Source organism: Sinocyclocheilus anshuiensis, unplaced genomic scaffold, assembly GCF_001515605.1.
Source record: "Sinocyclocheilus anshuiensis isolate Anshui unplaced genomic scaffold, SAMN03320099.WGS_v1.1 scaffold155, whole genome shotgun sequence".
Lineage (NCBI taxonomy): Eukaryota > Metazoa > Chordata > Actinopteri > Cypriniformes > Cyprinidae > Sinocyclocheilus > Sinocyclocheilus anshuiensis.
In genome coordinates, this window is record NW_015549572.1 from 234573 (window position 1) to 256729 (window position 22157).

Below are 22157 nucleotides of genomic sequence, written 5' to 3' on the forward strand. Positions count from 1 at the left end.
CATGCCCACCTGAGACATGGTTCAAATCATGTCCAACATGATTTACAGTGTTCCTACAGGCATGGAAAACTTGGAAATGCATGGATTTTTTTTTAATTTTCAGATTTCCAGACCTAAAAAAAAATGTTATAATGAATAATATACATTGTATTATATAATAAAAATATTACATATATAGATATATATATATATAGATATATATATATATATATATATATATACACACACACACATATCATTCAGTATATCCACTATATTGAGCTCTGCAGTAATTCTGATGCAACTGAATATAAAAGCTGTCTTGTGTTTTGTTGTTTTGTCCTGATTTCTTAATAGAATTTAAGAGTCTCTGAGTGAGTCCTGGTTACACATACAGGAGCACTGGTGTAGGTGCTTTTTAATGGTTTATAAGGCATCTGTTCCAGTGCAAGAAAGATTTTAGAGAGAGCTGATAATGTCCTCCAGGGACGGCACTTATGCCCTTCAACTGCCTCTGCCTCTGTCAATAAGGGCTTTACAGAACGGTTTCGTTTCCGCTGAGTAAGAGGGTGAAAGAAAGAGAGAGACAAAGTATGAGCGTGATAAGAGAGTGAGAGAGAAAGAATGGGGGCTGGTAGGTATGTATCCTAGGTCTACTGAGCAAAAAAGTGAAGCCTCATCACTTCCACTCAGAAATTCAGCTGATGCTGCAGAGGCTCTTAGCCTGGGTCATGCTAATGTGAAAACAATCAGACAGCCTTTCCAAAACCGCTCAGTGTGAGATGGCCCTACACTCAGTGTAAGTAATTTTCACAATCACTACATGTTTGTCTTCAAGCTTCAAGACATCAACAAGCGGCTGACAGGAGTGGTCAGTCTGACGCCTGAGCTCTTTACCCCAGTCAACCAGTAAACATTTCAAACTGACTGAGTCAAAGGGCCTTAAACACTCCCACACAGTTTACTAGCGCTAACAGTGGCCATTCCTTCAGCACTGTGTTTCATAGAGGACAGTGGCGTGAAGATCCCTGTAATTTAACTCCAACCAGATTTACAGTGTGCGTTTTTTGGTCCAAAGGGATTCATTTAAGGTGGGTATGGAGCAGTAAATCAGGGTGTTCCTCAGAGGGGACCTTTCCAATTAGTTTAGTCCAGAGACAGCGATGTAAATCTTACCCCCTTCACTCCCTTTAGATCTCCTTTGAGCAGAGAGTCCAGGGTGAAGATGACATTGTGGCTGAGACTCTGGAGCTGAGGAGAAGAATCAGAGGAGAAATCATACAGCTTGTGATCAGAAAACTTTACAATAAATAAAATAAATAATAAACATGTAAAAAATAATAAAATAAAATAAAATATTAAGACTAAGAAAATAATATAAGATTAAAACAAAATAAAAATTCCACTATCCCTTACCAGGTTCTTGAGGAGAGCGGCCAGTTCCTTGATAAGGCCAGAGAACTTGATGAAGGCTGTTCCCAGATCAGAGCTATCTCGGCTGATGAAGTTGCTGCCAAACTTGTCCAGTGCCTGCCCGTAATTCTCTTCATTCTGCACATGCTCTGTAGAGAATAAGAACAAGCCATGCATATTATTATAGGATTGGAATATATTTTATTTTAAAAAATGAAGTGTGTAATTTCTGCACCACTAGAATTACCAATGGAATTGCAAAATAATAACTTCAATAATGTTTTCAAACACGTTGCCTGAACACTCCATCAATCCCACAGCAGATATTTTACTCTTATTTTGTCGCTGTATCAACCTATGAATGCATACCTGTCTACATATTAAGCAGACATAGGAGAAAGTAAATAAAAAAAGAAAAACCACACACTCAGCTTCAAGAATTTATAACCTAACTTCGCTGTATCAGCCTATGAATGCATACCTGTCTACATATTAAGCAGACATAGGAGAAAGTAAATATAAAAAGAAAAACCACACACTCAGCTTCAAGAATTTATAACCTAACTACTGATTAACATAAAAACCACAAGACTAATTAAAAATGACCCTATTGGGTGGAGTCATGTCATGTCAAAATGGTGTCCATTTCTAAAGTTAGGATAGTTGGTCACCCTCATAGTTGTCTCATAGTTGGACAACCCAATAGTCACCCAAAAATGAAAATTCTGTCATTAATTACTCACCCTCATGTCGTTCCCAACCCAAAAGACCTTCATTTATCTTCGTAACACAAATTAATATATTAATTAATATATATATATATAATATATATTAAACAAAGGAAGAAAAGAGAATTCCACAATTCCCTGTACATTTGTCAACTAGGACAGCTTTCTGTGTAAATCTCAGCCCACAGGATGTAAACTAAACCAATAATAGCCCTTCCAATACAAACATGCGGGCACAGACAGAGAGTGTCAAGGTCATCAGCACCCACAGGAAAATAATGCAGGTGCCCATTAACAATTTGTCCATACCAAAAAAAAACATCCACACACGAAACAGTCTTTTGTTTGATAAAGAACATGAAAAGAAGTTCTAACATTACCATCTCTAGAGCCGTATAAGTTTAGGGTCTCCATATATTAGGAAACAGTATTGACACCACCAGCATCTGGGACTGATTCATCATCTTCCCATAGTTCCACACTGGGACCCCAGCCCATGACAGAGTGACATTATTAGGTCATTTGTCTTGCTGAGTGAAGCCAAGACATCTGGTACCCTGAAATAGGGGACTGTCACCTTCTGTAAATGAGCAGCTGGGAAGGTTTACTGCAGCCTTTTTTGACTCAGAGGAACCTAAGGGAACCTCAGAGTTTTAAAGGTGCTAATTTAAATTAATGTGTAAACTCTGTAAAAAATGTGTAAAAAAATTTTTTTTTTAAATAAATAAATAAATGAATAAAGAGTTGAGTTAATTTCTGACTGTTTATGTCCTTGTTACGATCGAAGTGTCTTACTCTTAGAACTTATACATTTCTCCCAAATGCACAAACTTCCATTTAAAAACTTATTTTATATTACTATTCTCTACATTTTTGAATAATAGAGAAGTCATCAAAACTATGAAATAACACAAAATGGAAGTTTTTCTGTTTTTATTTTCTGATCAGTGAAGCACTTTGCAACTTTGAGCTGCATTTTATGTATGAAAGGTGCTATACAAATAAAATTATTATTATTTTAATTTGATTTATATAGAACCTTTCATATATACATTAAATACAAAATAAACACTACTACTATTTATTATTAATATTAATTTCATTTTTAGATTTTATTCATAAATTACATACATTATAAATATAAATAACATATATTACTACTACTAATAATATTTATTATTATTATTTGCATAGCACCTTTCATTAATTACATACATACAGTTTTACATTATGTAGACATTTAATTACATACATTAGATACTAATACTTATATTAATAAAAATATAAGCCACTAGATTAAATAATAATAAAATCATTGCAAACATAAATTTTGTTAACTGTCTAGACTTCTGAAGATAAGTAGATCGTGCATGTCACAGACAGATTAAAAGATCGCAGACAGATCTAAACAAGACTGTAAGCAAAGTGACATAAGCAGACCTCTGCAACTCAACAGAGAATAAAAGCCCCATGCCAAGTGTCAAGAGCTCAGGTATTAATCATCAGGAGCCGATTAGAGTGCTTACTATACAGTCACATCTGATTAAGCAGGATCGTGACACAGAGGCCACCTGCAATGCACACAGCAGAGAGTCGATAACACAGCGGGAGCCGGTTTATATCCTCTGCCTGCCGCCCACAGTAACGCCCTGCACTTAATAGCATAACATGAGATGCTCCACACATCAGGAAGACAAGTGAGCAGAGTGATGTGCATCATGAGCAGCGACATTCAGCTGGAGCTGGTGTGATTTCATTCACAAACCGAAAAGGTGGCAACCTGTTGGCATTTGCTGAATCATGATGGTGATGTCTCTGCATCGCCGAAGAGGTGTAGAGAACGAGTGCTCTCTAAGGGATACTGAGGTCAGAGAGAGGTCAGCCAATCAATCTGATCAAGCACTGCAGCTCACAAGAGGAAGTCTTACATATCACATCACTTAAAACCACCACATGGAGATCTGGTACTCAGAAACAGTGGACTGTCACCTTCTATAAATGACCAGCTGGGAAGGTTTCTGGACCCAGAGGAACAACCTGAGGGAATCTCAGAGCATTAAAAGTGCTCATTCAGGGTGATTCAGGGCAAACCATTAATGAACCAAAAAATGTAGTTTCTTTTTTCTGACCATTTATGTCGTTGTAATCAGCTTTTAAATCTCTCCCAAATGCATGCACTTCCACTCAAAAGATTGGACAGACATATATATATTTTTTTTATTACTTGAAATAACACAAAAGCAAGTACTGTTGTGTAAAAAAAGTGCTCTTTCTAAAGTTTTTTTTAGTGATGTCAAATCAATTAATCACGATTAATCGCACCCAAAATAAAAGTTTATGTTTACATAATATATGTGTGTATTGTGTATATTTATATGTATATATAAATATACACACATACATGTATATTTAAGAAATATATGTAATATACATGTATGCGTGTGTATTTATATATACACATTTATTTAGAATTTTAATTTTGAAATATATTGTGAAGCGCTTTGAGACTTTGAGCTGCATTTTTATTATGAAAGGTGTTTTAATAATAAAAATTATTAATAATACTATTTTAAAATTATTATTATTGTTATCAGTGGTAGTACAGTAGCAGTAGTATTGCTGCTATTAATAATAATAATCATTGTAATCATAATTTCTGGAATTACTTATTAATTTCTTGACTGGAAGCCCTGAATAATTAGGCTGCTTTTGATCCCAATCAAATGCAGTTCTTAAGACTCCTTTGATTTTAATAAACTCATAACAAGTTAACTGATCAAACAGCACAAGAGCCAAAGACATCTGTCTGAATATGTATGGCTGTAGCAGTGCTTTTATCATCTTTTTAGCCTTTTTATACTTTTATAGTCTAGTCCAGTGGTTCCCAACCCTGGTCCTGGAGGCACCCCAACACTGCATGTTTTGCATGTCTCCTTAATCAAACACACCTGATTCAGGTCATCAGCTCATTAGTAGAGACTCCAAGACCTGAAATTGATGTGTCAGAGAAAGGAGACATGCAAAATGTGCAGTGTTGGGGTGCCTCCAGGACCAGGGTTGGGAACTACTGGTCTAGTCGTCCATTGTGACCTATCTCTAGGTCACACAGCAGCAGAACACATTCATCTGTCCTGTTTTTGAGTCCTAAATGTACTTACATCCACACACTGTTTGGTACTCAATCTCCAGCCCTGATCCCAACTTTGCAAATGTCAATGTCTGACTCAATGACTGAGTGTAAATATTAGGCATTATGAGGCCTTTATCAAACAGGCACCGATATTTGGCATCTGGACTGTGTGCTTGGCCAATAGGAGAGGAATGACATTGAAGAGTTACAAGCTGATAAAGGGCAGAGAAGAGACTGGATGAGCCAAAAACCACTCATTAAATGGTCTGGAGGATTTCCTGACCTTTCATGCTGATTTACCCTAGAGGGCATGTAAGCATTCGAGTTTCCCTAGAAGGAATGGGGGAAGAGACGGTAGCAAGGAGCCTGTGAAAAGCAAGCGCTATGACTTCTCACTTCAGGATTGTCGGTTAGAGTAGCACTTCACCAGGAATTTGTCAATTAAACAAGTTGAAAGTCCCTTTGACCTTTTTTACAGCTATGCATCGTATCAAAAAGTAACTTTCTCTGGAAATTTTGATTTTAATATTTCCAAAAGTAGCCTACTGTTGAAAAGCTGGGTCAAAACTCACCTTGACCCGAGTTGTAGATTGCTTTGACAGATTTCTTGACCTTTTGTAAAGCTGTTCGGTCCTGGTCCAAAGCCTGGAGAGGCAGACAAAAAGAGAAGAGAAGAGGATGGTTATAAAACACAGCTAAAAAAGGTCTGTGATTCATTTATGATTCATGATCTTAGAATTCCAGAAGAACTGCATCACTGGCCACACCTCGAGGGGCAAAACCAAACATTGGGAATCTGGAGGCATTTCCAATGCTCATATGGGCCAACAGGTGGAGAAAATGTCAGAGATATTCCCTGGAAGACCAAAATTACGACTAGAAAAGTAGCTTATACCCTTGTGAACTGCAATATTTATAATCTGATTAAAAGCAAGTCAGCCAACTAATAAATGAAATCAACATTGGACAAGATCTCCTCAGAAAAGACAGCCTAGAGTGGCTAGACAATTTAACATACCAGTGACAGACCCTTGACATGCAGTTTCCTAGCAACCGCGGCAGCACGCGCTTCATTGTCTTGAGGTGGATATCATTTCAAAAATCAAAACCGCTGTGAAACTGAGAGCGTAGCGAACAGAACATGCTCCTGAGGGTCTCAGCTCATGGAAATCTCATCAAATATTTTGATGAATGACAGTAAACAACAGGGTGTCAACGAATCCTGTTTCCTCCGAGCAGCCCACTGACCTTCTATCTACTTGTTTCTATCTTTAAAAGAAAGAAACCATGTATGAATTGCTGGGAAACATGTAAACTCTTTGCTTTACTCTTATACACGCTTTGAACTTGTGTCCTGGCTGATGTCCTCCTCCCTCCTTGATTCTATCAGATGTGTGTCACTCTGGATGAAAGAGAAATTATGCAAGTGTACAGAATATAGGCAAGCTGACTCAGGAAAAAAAAAAAAAAAGTATTTTGTGAATTGAATTTGTAGTGCATCATAATGCATTCATGTGCTCTGTTTCAGCTGGTGGCTAACAGATGTGTGTCCTAACAGCCACAGCTACCATCACAAACACACTCCTCCCAAACACACACACACACACACCCAAACGTACCCAAAAATAATCTGTGGTGTCTTTAAAGAAGCCCTTCAATGGTGATTAATGAGAAAGCCACAATTTGAAAGCAAATCCCTCAACATTCACGACAGCTCTGAAAATAAAAAGTACAGGGGAAATTTTAAAGGCCTTGGTGAATATTGATACATATGAACTACTAAATTAATGTATTTACATGCTTTATCATGAATTGTGAAGTTATTAGAATAATCAGTTATACATGTACGCTACTCTTACTTGGAATCAGTAGGATTTGAAAAAAATGAATACTACTATTTTGCAAGGACATATTCAATTGATCAATTTTAGAATTTTCTATTTCAAATAAATGTTTCAAGTTTTGTTTTTTATTTTCCTAAATAAACTTTCCATTCATCAAAAAATCCTGAAAAAAGTATCAAGGTTTCCACAAAATATATTTTTCAACATTGATAATAATAGGCCATGTTTTCTTGAGCAGCAAATCAGCATATTAAAATGATTTTTGAAGGATCATGTGACAATAAATACTGAGTAATGGCTGCTGTAGCTTTACCACCACAAGAATAAATTACATTTTAAAATACATTACAAAAGAAAATCATACATTTTAATTAAAAAAAGTTTTTAAATTAAATTATAATAACATTTCAGAATATTATTATTACTCTATTTTTGTTTAAAGGGGTCATATGATGTTGCTAAAAATAACTTTATTTTGTGTGAGTGAGTGGTGGCGGGCGGGCTTGAGAACAAGGCGGGCTTGCGGCAGCAACATGTGACAACCTCGGGCTGTACTCCACTTCGTCCACGGTGAAAGCCGATCTGGCGATCCATAGCGCGAAGTTGATGTATTTCCTCAGAAACCAGCACGGATCAGCTCCAAGCATGACGAAGCGGATATCGTCCTCTTTTGGAAGGCCAAACAAAGTAGTTTCGCTTTCACAACGAAACACATGGCAACAACACTACAGCGAGAGTATTGTTAGTGTTAGAACGAGCCGATCTCTATCTTTCTGTCGCTCGGCTCGGCTAATGTCCGTCCCATGCACTGAACGCGCTCTCCTCCACATCACGAGTAGACACGCCCATTATTGCTGATTGGCTACAAGTTTGTTTTGCGATTCGGCCCGAATCAGTTTTTAAAGCGTTTTTGAAAAATCCCTCACTCTGCCTTTAAATCACTTACTCTGCCTTTAAGTTAATATTGTTTGTTTTCGTTTGAAATCAAATGATAATTATCAGACCCTGCAGCAGCAAAACTCTGCTGAAGAATCATCATTTCTATAATTTGCTCTACCGTTGAGATGTGATGTTAGTTAAATCTAATCAGACGCAAATCCATCCATTTTAAATATGAAAAAGGGACATAAAATGTGAAAGACAAAAACAGCAGTTTTTAAGTTGCCAGGAAAACCCTGACAGGAAACATGTCATTTCTAATCCAGTCTGTAGACTGATGTCCTGCTATATGTTTAGAGATGAGTTGTGTTTCTATAAACCACTCACTGTGTTCATGTACCTCCTCCTACAGTGAACACAAGGCATGCTGAGGCAGAGGAATAATGAGCATTTGCACAGCTGTGGCACACTGATCAAGAACCTGTGGTGATGGAAGTAGTAGTTCTGAGCCACTCATGTGATAAATGATTTCCCTCTGTGGCCATTCTCTCATTTTCTTGCAGCTATGTTTGGACATCGGTACACCAAAATTGGACTGCCCACTGTGATCGGGGGAGAGACAGACTCGTCAGGTCGAGACTCTTCAGAGCTTTTTTTATCCCCGGTCATTTCCCTTGTTATTTCATTGTTATGAGCTACAACATCCTGTAGCTATATAGCAGGATTTAAAGGAACATTGGGAAACATCAAAGTTGTAATTGGAAACGAGCACTTACAATTGGTTACATCCATCGTTTGTTAAAAGTGAACAGAAAATCATTTTTAGTAATGCACTTAGCAGTAGTGTTCATTTCGTCAGCTATTTTCAATTTAGTCTTAGTCCTTGGTAAAATGTGGTAAAGTGTCCTTGTTAGTTTTTATCATATTTAGTCAACCTTATCCTATTTAGTTTTAGTCAATTTTAGTCGACTAAATGTCTCAACATTTTAGTCTAGTTTTAGTCCAAGAAAATATAAAGTATTTTAGTCTAGTTTTAGTCAAAGAAAACCTGAAGTATTTTAGTCTAGTTTTAGTAAATGAAAACTTGACATTTTAGCAATACGATTATTATTAATTAACCATACAGCATAGGGATGTAACGATTAACCGCGAGCCGGTTGAAAATCGATTCAAATATGTGACGATTCAAATTGGTTGAGATGCTAAACAAATCGCGATTCATTTAGGTGTAGGAGTTTATATGAATGCATGTCTGAGGGGAACTTACTGTCTTTAGAAAAGTTTAGATGGTATTTTCTCTATTCATCTTGCCTCTGTATAATGCATATTAAAGTTCATAAGTTCAGCGCTGCTTTGTTTACAGCGGAAACCAAGGAAACGCTTTAAGCGCCACCTGCTGGCAGAGTGAATCTGCGTCTCATTCAGCTCGTCTGCTGTTTGTTTCATTCAGATATTTTTATGTATAGTTTCACAAAACTGAAGTCAAACCATTCTGTTTCTGCTTCAAATTTCGAAATTATACAATTTAATTTAGATTAAAAACTGCTCATGTTGTATATATGCAGCATCTTTGTTTGGATCATGATTAAAATGCAGTGGTTGCCTCTAATTTTAAATGGAAAGAGCACAGACAAAGCCTTATTTTGTTTATATGAAGAGATTTCTTTTATTTGTGTTACTTATTTATTTGATTTGGGGCTTGTTTTAAAATTTCAATTTAGTTTTGTTATTTACATTTACATTATATTTAAATTTTGTCATTTAGCAGACGCTTTTGTCCAAAGCGACTTACAAATGAGGACAATAGAAGCAATCAAAACCAACCAAAAAGCAATAATATGCAAGTGCTATGTTAGTATATTATTATAGTGTTATATTTCAATTTCACAAAGAAATGTGCAGCATTTTGTCCAAGCAATAATAAAAGGACACATTGAATTTATCATTTGTCTTAAATCTCATTTTGTAAAAAAATAAAATAAAATCGTGAATCGAATCGAATCGTGAGTTGAGTGAATCGTTACATCCCTAGTACAGCAGTATTCATTTTGGCAGCCATTTTTAATTTAGTCTTAGTCTTACTCAAATGTACATTTTAGTTATCATATTCAGACAACCTTGTCCTGTTTCTGTTTATTCAATGAAATGTACAAACATTTTAGTCAGGTTTTAGTCAAATCTTAGTCACATTTTCGTCATTCTGTATAATGGTTAAACTGACAAAAATTATTTTTTTCTCAAAATTATAATCGTAATGTTTGTTGTCATTTGAGAGATTTACTTTTGCATTTCAGGTATTGCACTTTCACCAGTAAGCACTAATCAATAGAATGTGGACATAGGCTATATGGTGTATTTTACTTCATCTAGTGTACTGATTTATTATAGGCTTTTTATTATATAAATTAATACCAAAGACTTGTGCAATCTCTCTGTCTAAATTATGAATACAGCTAAAAGAAACGAAAAATATTATAACAGTGAAATTAGTAATTCCACTAATTCCAAATGGCAATAGCCTATTTCTCTTTTAAAACAACAGCGATTGAGAAAGTGCATTTATTCAGCGATCACAATCGCAAACAATACAGTCGAGGTCTCATGACAGAACACTGACCGGCTGAATGACGCTTTCATTTAGATCGCTAAACTCCAGCTTGTTTGTCAGTGTTTTCAGATCATCGGCGGCGGCAATTATGCAAAGAGGAGTGAGCGCGTGCGCATGGTTGCCAGATTACTTAAATTAAGCAAAACACCGGGCAGAAAATGTATCAATGTAACAGCGAAGCTCTGATTCGGGGATTTTAACTCTCAATATCTGGCAACCGCACTCATGAAAGCTCGCCTAGCAGAGGCGTGTAGAGCTGTGCAATAACATTTTGTCTCCTTTTTTTGACGAAAATAAAAAGAGGTTTTTGGTAAAGTTTTTATCTTTTTGAATACATTTTAGTCTTGTCTTATTTCGTAAACGAAATTGCATGTTGATATAGTCTTAGTTATCGTATATTGACCTTATTGTCGTCTCGTCTTAGTCATGGGAAAAAAGCTCGTCGACGAACATTTTTCGTCATAGTCTTCATTAACGAAATTAACACTACTTAGCAGGCAGCACCACAAACAAACATTTAAAAGGCAACTATCAGTCTTCATTAAGTATAACAAAACATTACATGTTTTAGCATGAAACTAAAATATGTATAATGCGGCTAAATTTCGTCCAGTGATCCAAAGAACAAAAAAAAAAAAACTTAAAAAAGTTTTAGGGCTGGGCGATATGGGCAAAAATTCATATCTCTGTATTTTTTGGCCGATTTGCGGTATACGGTATATATCTCGGTATTTTCGTTTTTGTATTTAAAAAATCTGTATTTAATATATATATATTTCACTTACTGCCCAATGTTGTCCAACAAAACAATACATATTAAAGGCTATGAAAACAAATAAAGTGAATGTAACCATGTAAGCCTTTATATTATGTGCAAATAAGGATGAAAATCACATTTCATTCTAACATTGTAACATTGCAATCTAAAAACAAAAATAAGGCTTTTAAAGCGGAAGTTAAATTCACTAAACTAAAAATGAAAATAAATGAGAACAAAAGCAGAGTTGTGTAAGGCTATTTTGATTACCCCATTACAGTCACTTTACAGTCAGTGCTATCATAAAAATAGACTTTCTTGTAGGTTTAAAATTCTACATGTCACATTTATTGTCCAACTACAAATATTTCAGCGTATAAATGTATATTTTAGTCAGAATTATTGCGCTTCTATTTAATTGAGCTCTGCCAGTTTGACGTCTATATTTTTTTTTTTTTCGTTTTTGAAAGTAGTCTCTTCTGCTCACCAAGGCTGCATTTATTTAATCAAAAATACAGTAAAAACTGTAATATTGTGAAATATTACTACAAATATCTATTTTCTATTTTTATATTTTCAAATGTCATTTATTTCTGTTATGGCAAAGCTGAATTTTAGCAGTCATTTCTCCAGTCTTCAGTGTCACATGATCCTTCAGAAATCATTCTTATTAGTAAATATTTCTTATTAGTATCAATGTTGAAAACAGTTGTGCTGTTTAACATTTTTGTGGAAACCGGGATACATTTTATATAGGATTACATATGAATAGAATAGAAAGTAGTAACTAATTTCAGCCACAGTTTCAGCGTCTACTTGTAGTGTAGGGGGCAGGACGTTTCGGATTATAGAGAGCATTTGATTGAAATGCTTATATATTGAAAATACAAATTTTGTTTTGGTGCACTCTAGTCTCAGCCTCAGACATCACGCACACAGACCGCTGGCTGAACATCTGATGCATACGGCACACAAAATTGGAAACACTTCAGGAGTTTCGAAGTCGTCATCGGATTGGTTGAATTATACAGGATTTCCAGTAGACGTGTGTGTCGCGTTCTTTAACGTTCCACCTGGAAACAAAAAAGCTGTGATGCCAAACCCCTCATGGAAGAAGAAAGCCGTTGTGTTTACAACTGTGACGATGAGCACCTATCAGGATCAACTAAATGCTGGATTTTCAAACGTATGTGAAATATTTAAATTTTATGGCAAAGAATCTATAAAATATGTCCACAAATTGTACACACCGGTCTGTTATTGTGGGGACATTTCCATGCCCCTTAACATGACACGGCACAAAACGAAACGTGATTGGTTGCTTTACCTACCCATATGGCCTCCATTCAAAGCGGCCAAGGTTCCCAGACCTTCTGTCGTCAGTCTGAAGGTCTGGCTACACTGTAAAAAATGACCGTGAATTTAACGGTAAAAGACTGTAAAAATGCTACAGTAAAAACCTGAGACTAGGAGCACACTATCTTACAGATAACCTTAAGGCTAACATATTCATACTAAAAGCCAAAAAACTTCCATTTTGTTTGGGACTTTAAAAAGAACAGAACAGCAATTATTTGATAAAAATAAGATTGTAACATAAATGTCTTTACTGTGATTTTTGATCAATTTAATGCATCCTTGCTGAATCAAAGAATGAATTTCTTTAAAAAACAATTGCACTGACCCCAAACATTTGAACGGTAGTATATACTAGGCCTGTCGCAATAATCAATATATCGACAAATCACGCAATATATGTACATGACCTCAATAATTTTTGGTGACGCAATATATCGCCCATTATATTTACTTAAAAATTAATGTCACCATGTTTTGTATATTCCACTTGCGCGTTGCGCCTGTCTTTTGCAGCTTCTCAAACATAACGTGATGTAGTCATGAGGTGCTAGTTCAAATGTTTAAAAATGCTTCTACAAAAAAAAGTTTCATCTGTAGATATGGCCTTGTTTAGAGGTCTGTGCCTTTGTGCATACGGACATCTGACTGCTAAGTAGTTACTGTGTTTTTCAGCAATAGTGTGCACCCTTAATTTACAGAGAAAAGAAGATCAGGGAAAAATCTCCATACAAGTTTTTTTTGCATTTTTTCTTCTCGTTACTTTGCACTTTTTGTTAGAAAATGTTTATTTACTATTTATTCAGGTTTTTTAAGGTATCTAATATTTTGATACTTAATTTCCATGATCTAAATATTCTTAAAAATTAACCGTTTGTTGTCATTTGGAAGTGTGTAGGCCTTCTTGCATTATTATGCTGTTACGTTATGATTATATATTCAGTGGCATAAAATGGTCTTTAAAATTACAATATTATCGCTTATCGCAATTATTTCTGGGGCAATATATCGCACAACAAAAAGTGGTTATCGTGACAGGCCTAGTATATACTAATTCAGTTACCCTGTAAGCGTGAAATATCAGTCTTCAGATGTATGACCAAGAGGGTAATATCATTACACAACTAATTACAACAATCTAACCACATCCTCAAATGGTCTTGTAGGCTATTAGGCGTGACCACAGTGAACAGAACAGTGATTGTGAGCACTGCAGAGACGATAAAGCTCAGCAGGTGCCATCTCCATTATGATCTGGAGAATCTCTCAACCTTATGAGTTTGAACCAACTTAAGTAACATTTAGCTGTTTTATACATTTGACATTACACTTTAAATAATATAATTTACAAGTACTGATTGATATAACGTAGCCAAACATTACATCAAACACTTACATCAAATTGTAAAGCGCTGACGAGCTATTCTTTAAAAAAATGCACCTTGTTCCATTGAGGAAGGAAACTCATACAGAATGACACGAAGGTGAGAAAACAGTAGGGCTGGGTATCGTTCAAAAATGTTCGATATCGATACCGATACCTTGACTTCGATACCGGTTCCTGAACGATACTTTTTTCGATACCAATTGTATGAAATCAATTTTAACAGGATTACATTATCTAAAAAAACAAAACTTTGGTTTTATTTTTCAGCTTGATGTTTATACAATCTCAAAGACTCATCTCCTGAGCCACTGCACAAAGGAACAAAGTGTAACCAACACAATAAATCAGTGCAAATAGTTTTAATAAAGCTCAAATAGTCTTCAGTTTACACATCTGTTAGGCATTTACACGAGTGCGTGTTCGTTTTAAAACGCAGCTCAGACAGAATCATGATTTCTATTTATTTTCCACTGATTTACTGATGAGCATTAGCAGCTTCCAGCACTGTCTGCTTGTGTTCTCTCTTCCATGATCGCTGATCTGACTCAGAGTCAGGGGTAATAACATATTTAATTTCAGCAACATTACATGGCCAAAACACACATTAGACGGCAATCGGAAGTTATTGCAAACACTCGATGGTGGTTTAAAGTGAGTTTTGAGTAAAAGCGGAATATAAATCTTATTTATTGTCTTATGTAGCATGATGCTACAGTTTGCATGAATGGCCACATAACACGCGCTTTCGGTCATGTAGTATGAACGGACATCTGCATATGATCGGAACTCCATGCAGCTCCCGCGCTACTCTCCATTGGAAATGAATGACTGAATGACCGGTCTGTCGCTTGGAGATGGTGGAAAGCCGGCTTGAAACGCAGTGGAAACGCCAGTATGACGAGGATCGTTTTCATTTTAAAACATAAACGCATCAGTGTAAAAGTAGCCTTACATCTAAGGGGGCTGGGACGCATTCACACTACAGCCTCACGTGTGCGCCACATCTCTGAGTGTAACCGGTGTAAACTAGGAATTCCGTCGGTGCCTAAAAAGTATCGAACTCGATACCCATCCCTAGAAAACAGTGCCAGAAATGTCATTTTTGAGTGAAACATTTCCTTTATACTCAGTCAGCTACTTGAATTTTGTGCATTTTTCAGTCCAACACCATCTGGATGCTCAAGAGAGACCATTCATCCGAACAAATCTAAAAGCTGTAGGTCCCTCAGAAACAAGATACTGGTGAAAAAACAGTGCTAAAATACACTTTTACTGCCGCTCAAAGCAGCCACAATCCATTAGATTCACACTACGAACAACCAGATCGATATTGGACTTTATCAAGACCAACACAGGCCTGCCAAGCAAGAAATGACACTCTCTATACGGCCGGCCATAAAGGTATTTTACTAGAAAACTTTTCCAGGACTTGAACATACTGCCATTTAGGTCAGGAGAGACCTGCACCAGCGATCAGCCCCAAGAAACATGAACTCCTTAAGGAATTAGGAATTACTTCTCGCTGCCAAGCCAAAGCCAGCAGACTTGACTGGGGCTGTGGCGAGGCAAGGGAAAGAGCTCAGGCCAAAGTTTCATGGGGTTTATGAGTCAGAACTGCAGGCCAAGGGTGATCCAAATTTATTGTCTGTTTTCATTACAATAACTGTGGAAGAAAAGATACAAATGACTGAGAGAAACACAATGGAAACAGTACATGAAGTCAACACCCCGATTGCCGAGCCACTGAACACCCACAGGCCTGGCAAGCACCACTCCTGCGCTGGCACTGATTGAATCTGTGGCCCTAGATATGAGAAGAACAGGTCATTGTGTAAATTATGGTCTGTTTGGTTCGTATCCACGGCAATGGGCCCTCCGATACTCACGCAGAATGCTAGGTATGCCTTTGGTTCTGAGGATTCCATGTTCTGTCCAAATCTGATTATTAAAACACAGACACACACACGTAAACACACTGAAACAAAGACCATACAGAGAGAGCCAGGTGGAAACTCTCATGGAACTCTAAAAGAAACACTGGGGTCAATGCTTTTAAAAATGCAGGCAGAAAACTCTGAAATCTGTCCGAAGTCAGTGCTTGTCATATTTGTAAATTAGCAGTATCACTCAATACTATACCTATATAAACTGATATATATTTTTATATTTAAATTATGTGAATTTAGTAAAATTGGAAGTAAATTACCAGCTTTTTGGTATCGTCCAGAATTTTTTTCGGTGAATGGCAGAGTAGCACATTAACTTGAGCTCATCATAGCTGAGAGCATTGCTGAAATTAACTTTGGACCACTGAATTATTGAAAAATTAGTTCACACGGATATTATTTTTGTCAATTCAATGGTATGTAATTAAATATTTCTTTTAAGGTTTCATGAAAAACAAAGTTATTTTTTGTAAATATCATAGAACATGAAATATACAAACACTAGCAGTCAAAAGTTTGGAGTCAGTAAGATTTTTGTTTTTGTCAAGGCTGCAATAATTTGATTTAAAAAAATGTTAATACAATTTAAAAGAACAGTCTTCTATTTAAAATATTGTAAAATATCATTTATTCCTGTGATGGCAAAGATGATTTATCATAGCCACTACTTCAGTGTCACATGATCCTTCAGAAACCATTCTTATACTGTATGCTGATTTGGTGCCCAAAGAGTATTTTTTATTATCAATGCTGAAAACAGCTGTGCTGCTTAATGTTCTTGAAGAAACTTTAATACAATTTCTCAGGTTTATTTGACGAATAGTACGTTCAAAAGAACATTTATTAGAAATATAATTGTTTTGTAACAATGTAAAAAGTCTGTACTGTCACTTTATCTATTTAATGCATTCTTGCTTAATATTATAAATGTGTTCATTTCTTTCAAATGACACCAGTGTTTTTATGCTAGTGCACCTTTAATGAATGGACTGAATGAATGACTTTATAGAAATGCAGGGAATGCCTTTTTCCTGTCATCGGTTTGTTTGACCGTCATTCGGCCAACTGTAAACTGTCGTCTTTAGATCAGGGTGGAGAAAAGATGTAATAAATTCCAAAGGAAATTTTTTCCAGAAAACTTCTCCATCCATCAAACTAAACTTCTACTCGAAGGACCAACTATGTGCAGTCTTTTCCAAAAGGCTGGAATTGCCAAAACTAAACAGTATTACCCAAACAATGCATTTGTGTTCACTTATAAGGTCAAACGACGATGTCAAGGATGAATGAATCAGTCAAGGTCTTCCTACACAAATACCTAAACCCAAAACTATAATGGTCTTCTACTAAAGCTGTTCCTAAAAGTATATTTTTAGCATTAGTGGTGCCAGTCAGAGCAGGGTGGCTTTTGTTGACAGAGGGGTTGGTCAGCCCTGAAGGCCAGTGAAGAAGACAATTCATCCATGCCTGAGTGCGTCTGGTGACCTCAACGCAAGGACACGAGACGCGGCACGCTTTCTCTCCCTCAGCTGCTGCATGCGCTTGTATAACCATCCAGCTGAGCTTGGCCTGGACAGTTCTCAAATGATAGACACACAGCACAATCACACAGCAGCAGAGTCAAAGCCAACAGCAGCAGCACTATTATTCTGCTGACTAACACTAAGCAGCCACTGTTCAGTAATCACAGACTGCTACAGAGAGCGCTACTTCTGACTGATAATGACATAACCGTCAGTCAAACGCTCATGTCTAAGTGATCAAGTTAAGCGTAGTGTAAGATGTTGACATTTCATTTAAATTTTGAATCATTGCATGTAAATGCGCTTTGACTTCTTTATGTGTTTTGCAAGCTGCAGCGACACTAAAGGCCCTTTCACACCAAGGATAACTATAACGATAACTATAATAAAGTTAATTTAATAATTAATTAATAACAATGGAAACTGTTTTTTCGCATTTACGTAAAAGGCACATGATCATTCTTTAATGTACTATAACCTCTAAGAAACACCTAATGCTTGGCTGCTCATAAGTATAAAGGGCTTTCCTTTCCATTAATGCTTGGACAACCCGTTATTTACACTGCACACATCTGTGGTGCATTACAGCTCCGACACGGGCACTCTAGTCACTGCTTGTGTTTATACGAGCCGCGCCACGGCACATCTCAGAAGCATCCCATAAGTGACTCTCCGTGCTCTTTCTCTAAAGATACACAATAATAGCCACAATAATAATTGATTTCCTTCATATAACTTGCTGTGTTATAAAAAGGAAGCTGTACTTTATCACCACTCAAGTTGGTGCTGATGCTGTAGTCTTGCTTTCAATCGATTTGTATAAGGTCATAATTATAGCAATTCTCTTTAATTTCAAGGCTGAATTGTAATTAAATTAAAATAACACCAGGAGGATAATTCAATTGTTTTGAACTTCAATTTGGATAAAAGCATCTGCTAAATTAATAATTGTAAATGTACATTAAAAGAAGTAGATTTAACAGCACAGTCTTCTCCTGCTACATGAAAACATAATGCTGTGAAAAATTAAAATCTGTTCAGCACCGAAACATCAAACCGTACAATCCCATAGATCTCATGCACCAGGAATTTCAAGGCAACCAAATGTGGTGCAGAACCTCTGATTTCCCATCTGGCCACAAATCAATGGTTGCAGATCAGGTCTGCCATAAAATAGGTCACTAGAGCGATTTATCATTGTTCCCATGAATACTATGCAGGCACTATAATGCATGAATGAATGTACACAGTAAATAAATACATGTAAATTAAAAAAAGCAAACAAATGCCAAACCTGCAGATGCCAACAATAACAAAAAACCTTAAAAATGATTTGTAAAAATAGTAAATAGCTTTAAAATCAGAATCACATTTGTATAGTGAACTGTTAGCATGTGGTCTTGGCAAATATACTCATTGTTTCCAGAGCCATCAATAAAAAGCAATGATGAGATTCCTCAATACTGTCGTAATCTCTGCTTGGAGTTAAAACTACACAAAATGGTACCCAAAATTACAAAAGAATAGAAAATAAGTAAATAAAAAAATAAAAAGTCAAGAATTATTAAAGAGAAAACTATTGTACTCCATAATACAGTGCAGTAACTTGTTGTGACTCCTTGTTTTATTTGCTTGTAGCGAACAAAGCAAACAATAGAGCATATTATGAGCTGATGGTGAGAAAGGTGGACATCTTTTATTCATATTTATTCGGTTCTAGAGACAGGAATGACTAAGCAGTGGGTGTACATGAGCGTCAGTGTGTTGTTAAGGAGGTATTCCACTGACCCATTTAACCCAGAGTCAAACTACTGAAGAGGAGTTTGACTAAAAACATTCAACTGATCATTCTGTTCTCATCCTAAACACATAAGACAATAAAATATCCAAGTTTCTGGCCTGTTTTGTCTACGGTTCCCTTTAATACTTTAAGCTCCACCTCAGGCATCTAATGAGTGAATTCGGTCTATAGTTGGATGGGTTTTGCTGCAGTGCAGAATATTACTGCACATCTCTCTGCAAGGGATTTATTCTATGCCCATGTAAATTAAGCACTAACTGCAGTATCAGTCACAGGGGACTTCTCCCTTAAGCACTCAGGGACATTTTTACTTTTTTTTGCCAAAAGGATTATCAGTGCGGGCATTACTCCATGCTGGGCTAAAACAGACAATCTCTTCACTAGATTGTTGTGTAAAATAAAACAAGCAATAAACAAGAAGCAAGTTTCCATGCAAGCTCCCATGACAGAGCTGTGACTGATCATTTCTGAAATCACCAAAAAATGGAAATTAGAGTAAAATGGAAATTGAGTAGAAAAAATACTATGTGAGTATGCACGCCAGCAGCTTGTCGATTAGGCAGTCTATACATCTACCTTGCCATCTGGTCCTCATGATGAGAATGTACGAGCACAGTGCCATGGAAACCATTATCAAGATGGAGAGGCTTTGTTTAGAATGCAGTATTAGGGCAAAGGTGTTGTGGACAAAATGGAGTGAAGGATGGTGAAAATGTAGAAGATTACATATTTAATGAGTGGAGATACAATACAGTCGTATTAATGGTTGAAGGGCTGAGGTGTTTTATTTGATATCCTACTAATGTTTGAGCACTATGTAGTTCAAACAATAGGACATGGTGCTAGCAATGCTAAGGTCATGGGTTTTATTCCAATGTATATGTATACCTCAAATGCAATGTAAGTCACTTTGGATAATGATGAATATGAATGATAGTACATATAAATGTACTACAGTGAGAGAAGCTGGATTTCACATATTTACATGTATTGCTCTCAAGGCTACAAGGCATATGCAAATTAATACAGTATGTGCTTCTGTAATAAAACACCACAGACATTTGAATAAGCTAACAATAAAGAACATATAAAATACGTTTGAAATGATTTGCCGAAACCGTGAGTTGCCTGGAGAAGCAAGATTTAAGGTATCACATGCGTGTTCTTTGTGGATAAGGAAATCCCAGAATTCACTGTAATAAGTTCAGTCAATAAAATTAACAGAAGACACCAGATGAGGCAAGAGAAAAACGAGAAAACTTTATTTCAAGACACCTTATTTTAAGGTGTCTGTTAGAGTATTTATACAGTTAGTAGAGTAATATTACTTAACAACATGTACTATATGGTTTGGTTTAAGGTTAGTTTCTTGTAATTATGTATAATTTACTGTTATTACTATAGTAAGTACATGTAACACAGTCACTAAAATAAAGTGTTACCTAAGCATATATTTCGTTCAACACTGAAAAGTACTGTGAATAATAGATCAGTGCGATAAAAAAAACTTGATTCATTGATTATTATTCAGTTGACCTCTAAGTCAATTGTAAGTCGAGTCTCCTATGCAGAGTGCTATCACAGTGACTCACTGCTCTAAATTGATTATCTACGAGGTTTCATGACAGTTAGGAAGCTGCCATAAAGGTCATTTACGCAGAACAAGTTATGTATTTAAAAACATGAGACACAAGTCTAGAGCCAAGTTTTTTAAAAGTTAAAAGAACTTCTTAGATTTTAGAATGGAGGAAGGTGCATCAAGTTTACATAGAAAAAGACTGGAAAAGCAGTGCTGTGGAATGCAAAAACACATTCTGTGTGAATGTCCCCTTAGAAGGCAGCTGTCTTTGTAGGCAGGAAGCAACGAGGCAGGTTTTGCAACAGAACTAAAGATGACTCACTAAAACAAAAGCACTTCACTTTGTGCAGGTGAAAGTGCTGACTCCAGTAAAACTGCCAACACAGGTGAAACTATAAGCCTCAATGCCAATAGCTTAGTTTTTTACATGCACCCGAATAATTGATTTATAATATGACTGATGGCTCAATCAGACTGAAAATTCTTCATGTAAACACCTCAATCGATTTCGATTGGATTGAAAGGGGTGGTGTAGACCTTAAATAATTTGATCAACAAGACAAAATTAAGCATGTCAACACTTGAATCCGGGTATTTTCTCAATCGGATTTAAAAATACCATGCATGTGCAGTGCCGCAATGTTTATGTAAGCTTTACATATATAGACCTTTTTCACATTTCCGGGTTTCTTAGCAGTGGAAGTCATCATAGTTGGGTACATTTCGAGAGCAGTGAGAGTAGGGCTGGGCGATAAAACGGTATCGATATTTATCGACGGTACACCCTCTTCGATAACGATAGAAAAAATGTTCGATATAGCGCACGATATAGGCACGTGCTATGAGTGACGCAAACCGCACACACAAACACAAACACATGCTGAATTGAGTGCTGTGCCTGCCTGTGATGAGATAGTGAATTTAAAAAAAAAATAAAATATTAGTCGAATTTAAAATAAACATTTGCATTTGAATGCAAAAATAGTACAATCAAATGTTAGGTGTGCGTCAGGGAGCGTCATCAGTGGAGCACAGATGCGGTGATGATGATGTAAGTGACGTTGTTGCATTTTAATGTTTTATAAGTCTAGCCCACACGACGCGCAGTTGCTGCATTATTCATTCAAAATATTAGAGCAATATAGTAGCTCAATGCGTAGAAGATCTTGATTAGGTTAAAACCGAAACCAAGCCATTCACACAGAACGCATATTCAGCGCATTTTTT

General features: G+C 36.3%; 1 protein-coding gene across 5 annotated transcripts in view; it reads right to left on the reverse strand.

Moving 5' to 3' along the window:
• asap1a (ArfGAP with SH3 domain, ankyrin repeat and PH domain 1a) overlaps positions 1-22157 on the reverse strand; it is a 51088-nt gene that overhangs the window by 24889 nt on the left and 4042 nt on the right. For all 5 annotated transcript variants that reach the window (XM_016445499.1, XM_016445497.1, XM_016445496.1 and 2 more), the window contains exons 2-4: positions 5823-5895; positions 1396-1541; positions 1156-1230 (exon numbers count right to left, since the gene is read on the reverse strand). In XM_016445499.1, the coding sequence (XP_016300985.1) occupies positions 1156-1230; positions 1396-1541; positions 5823-5895 (294 nt within the window). The remainder of the gene's footprint in view (positions 1-1155; positions 1231-1395; positions 1542-5822; positions 5896-22157) is intronic.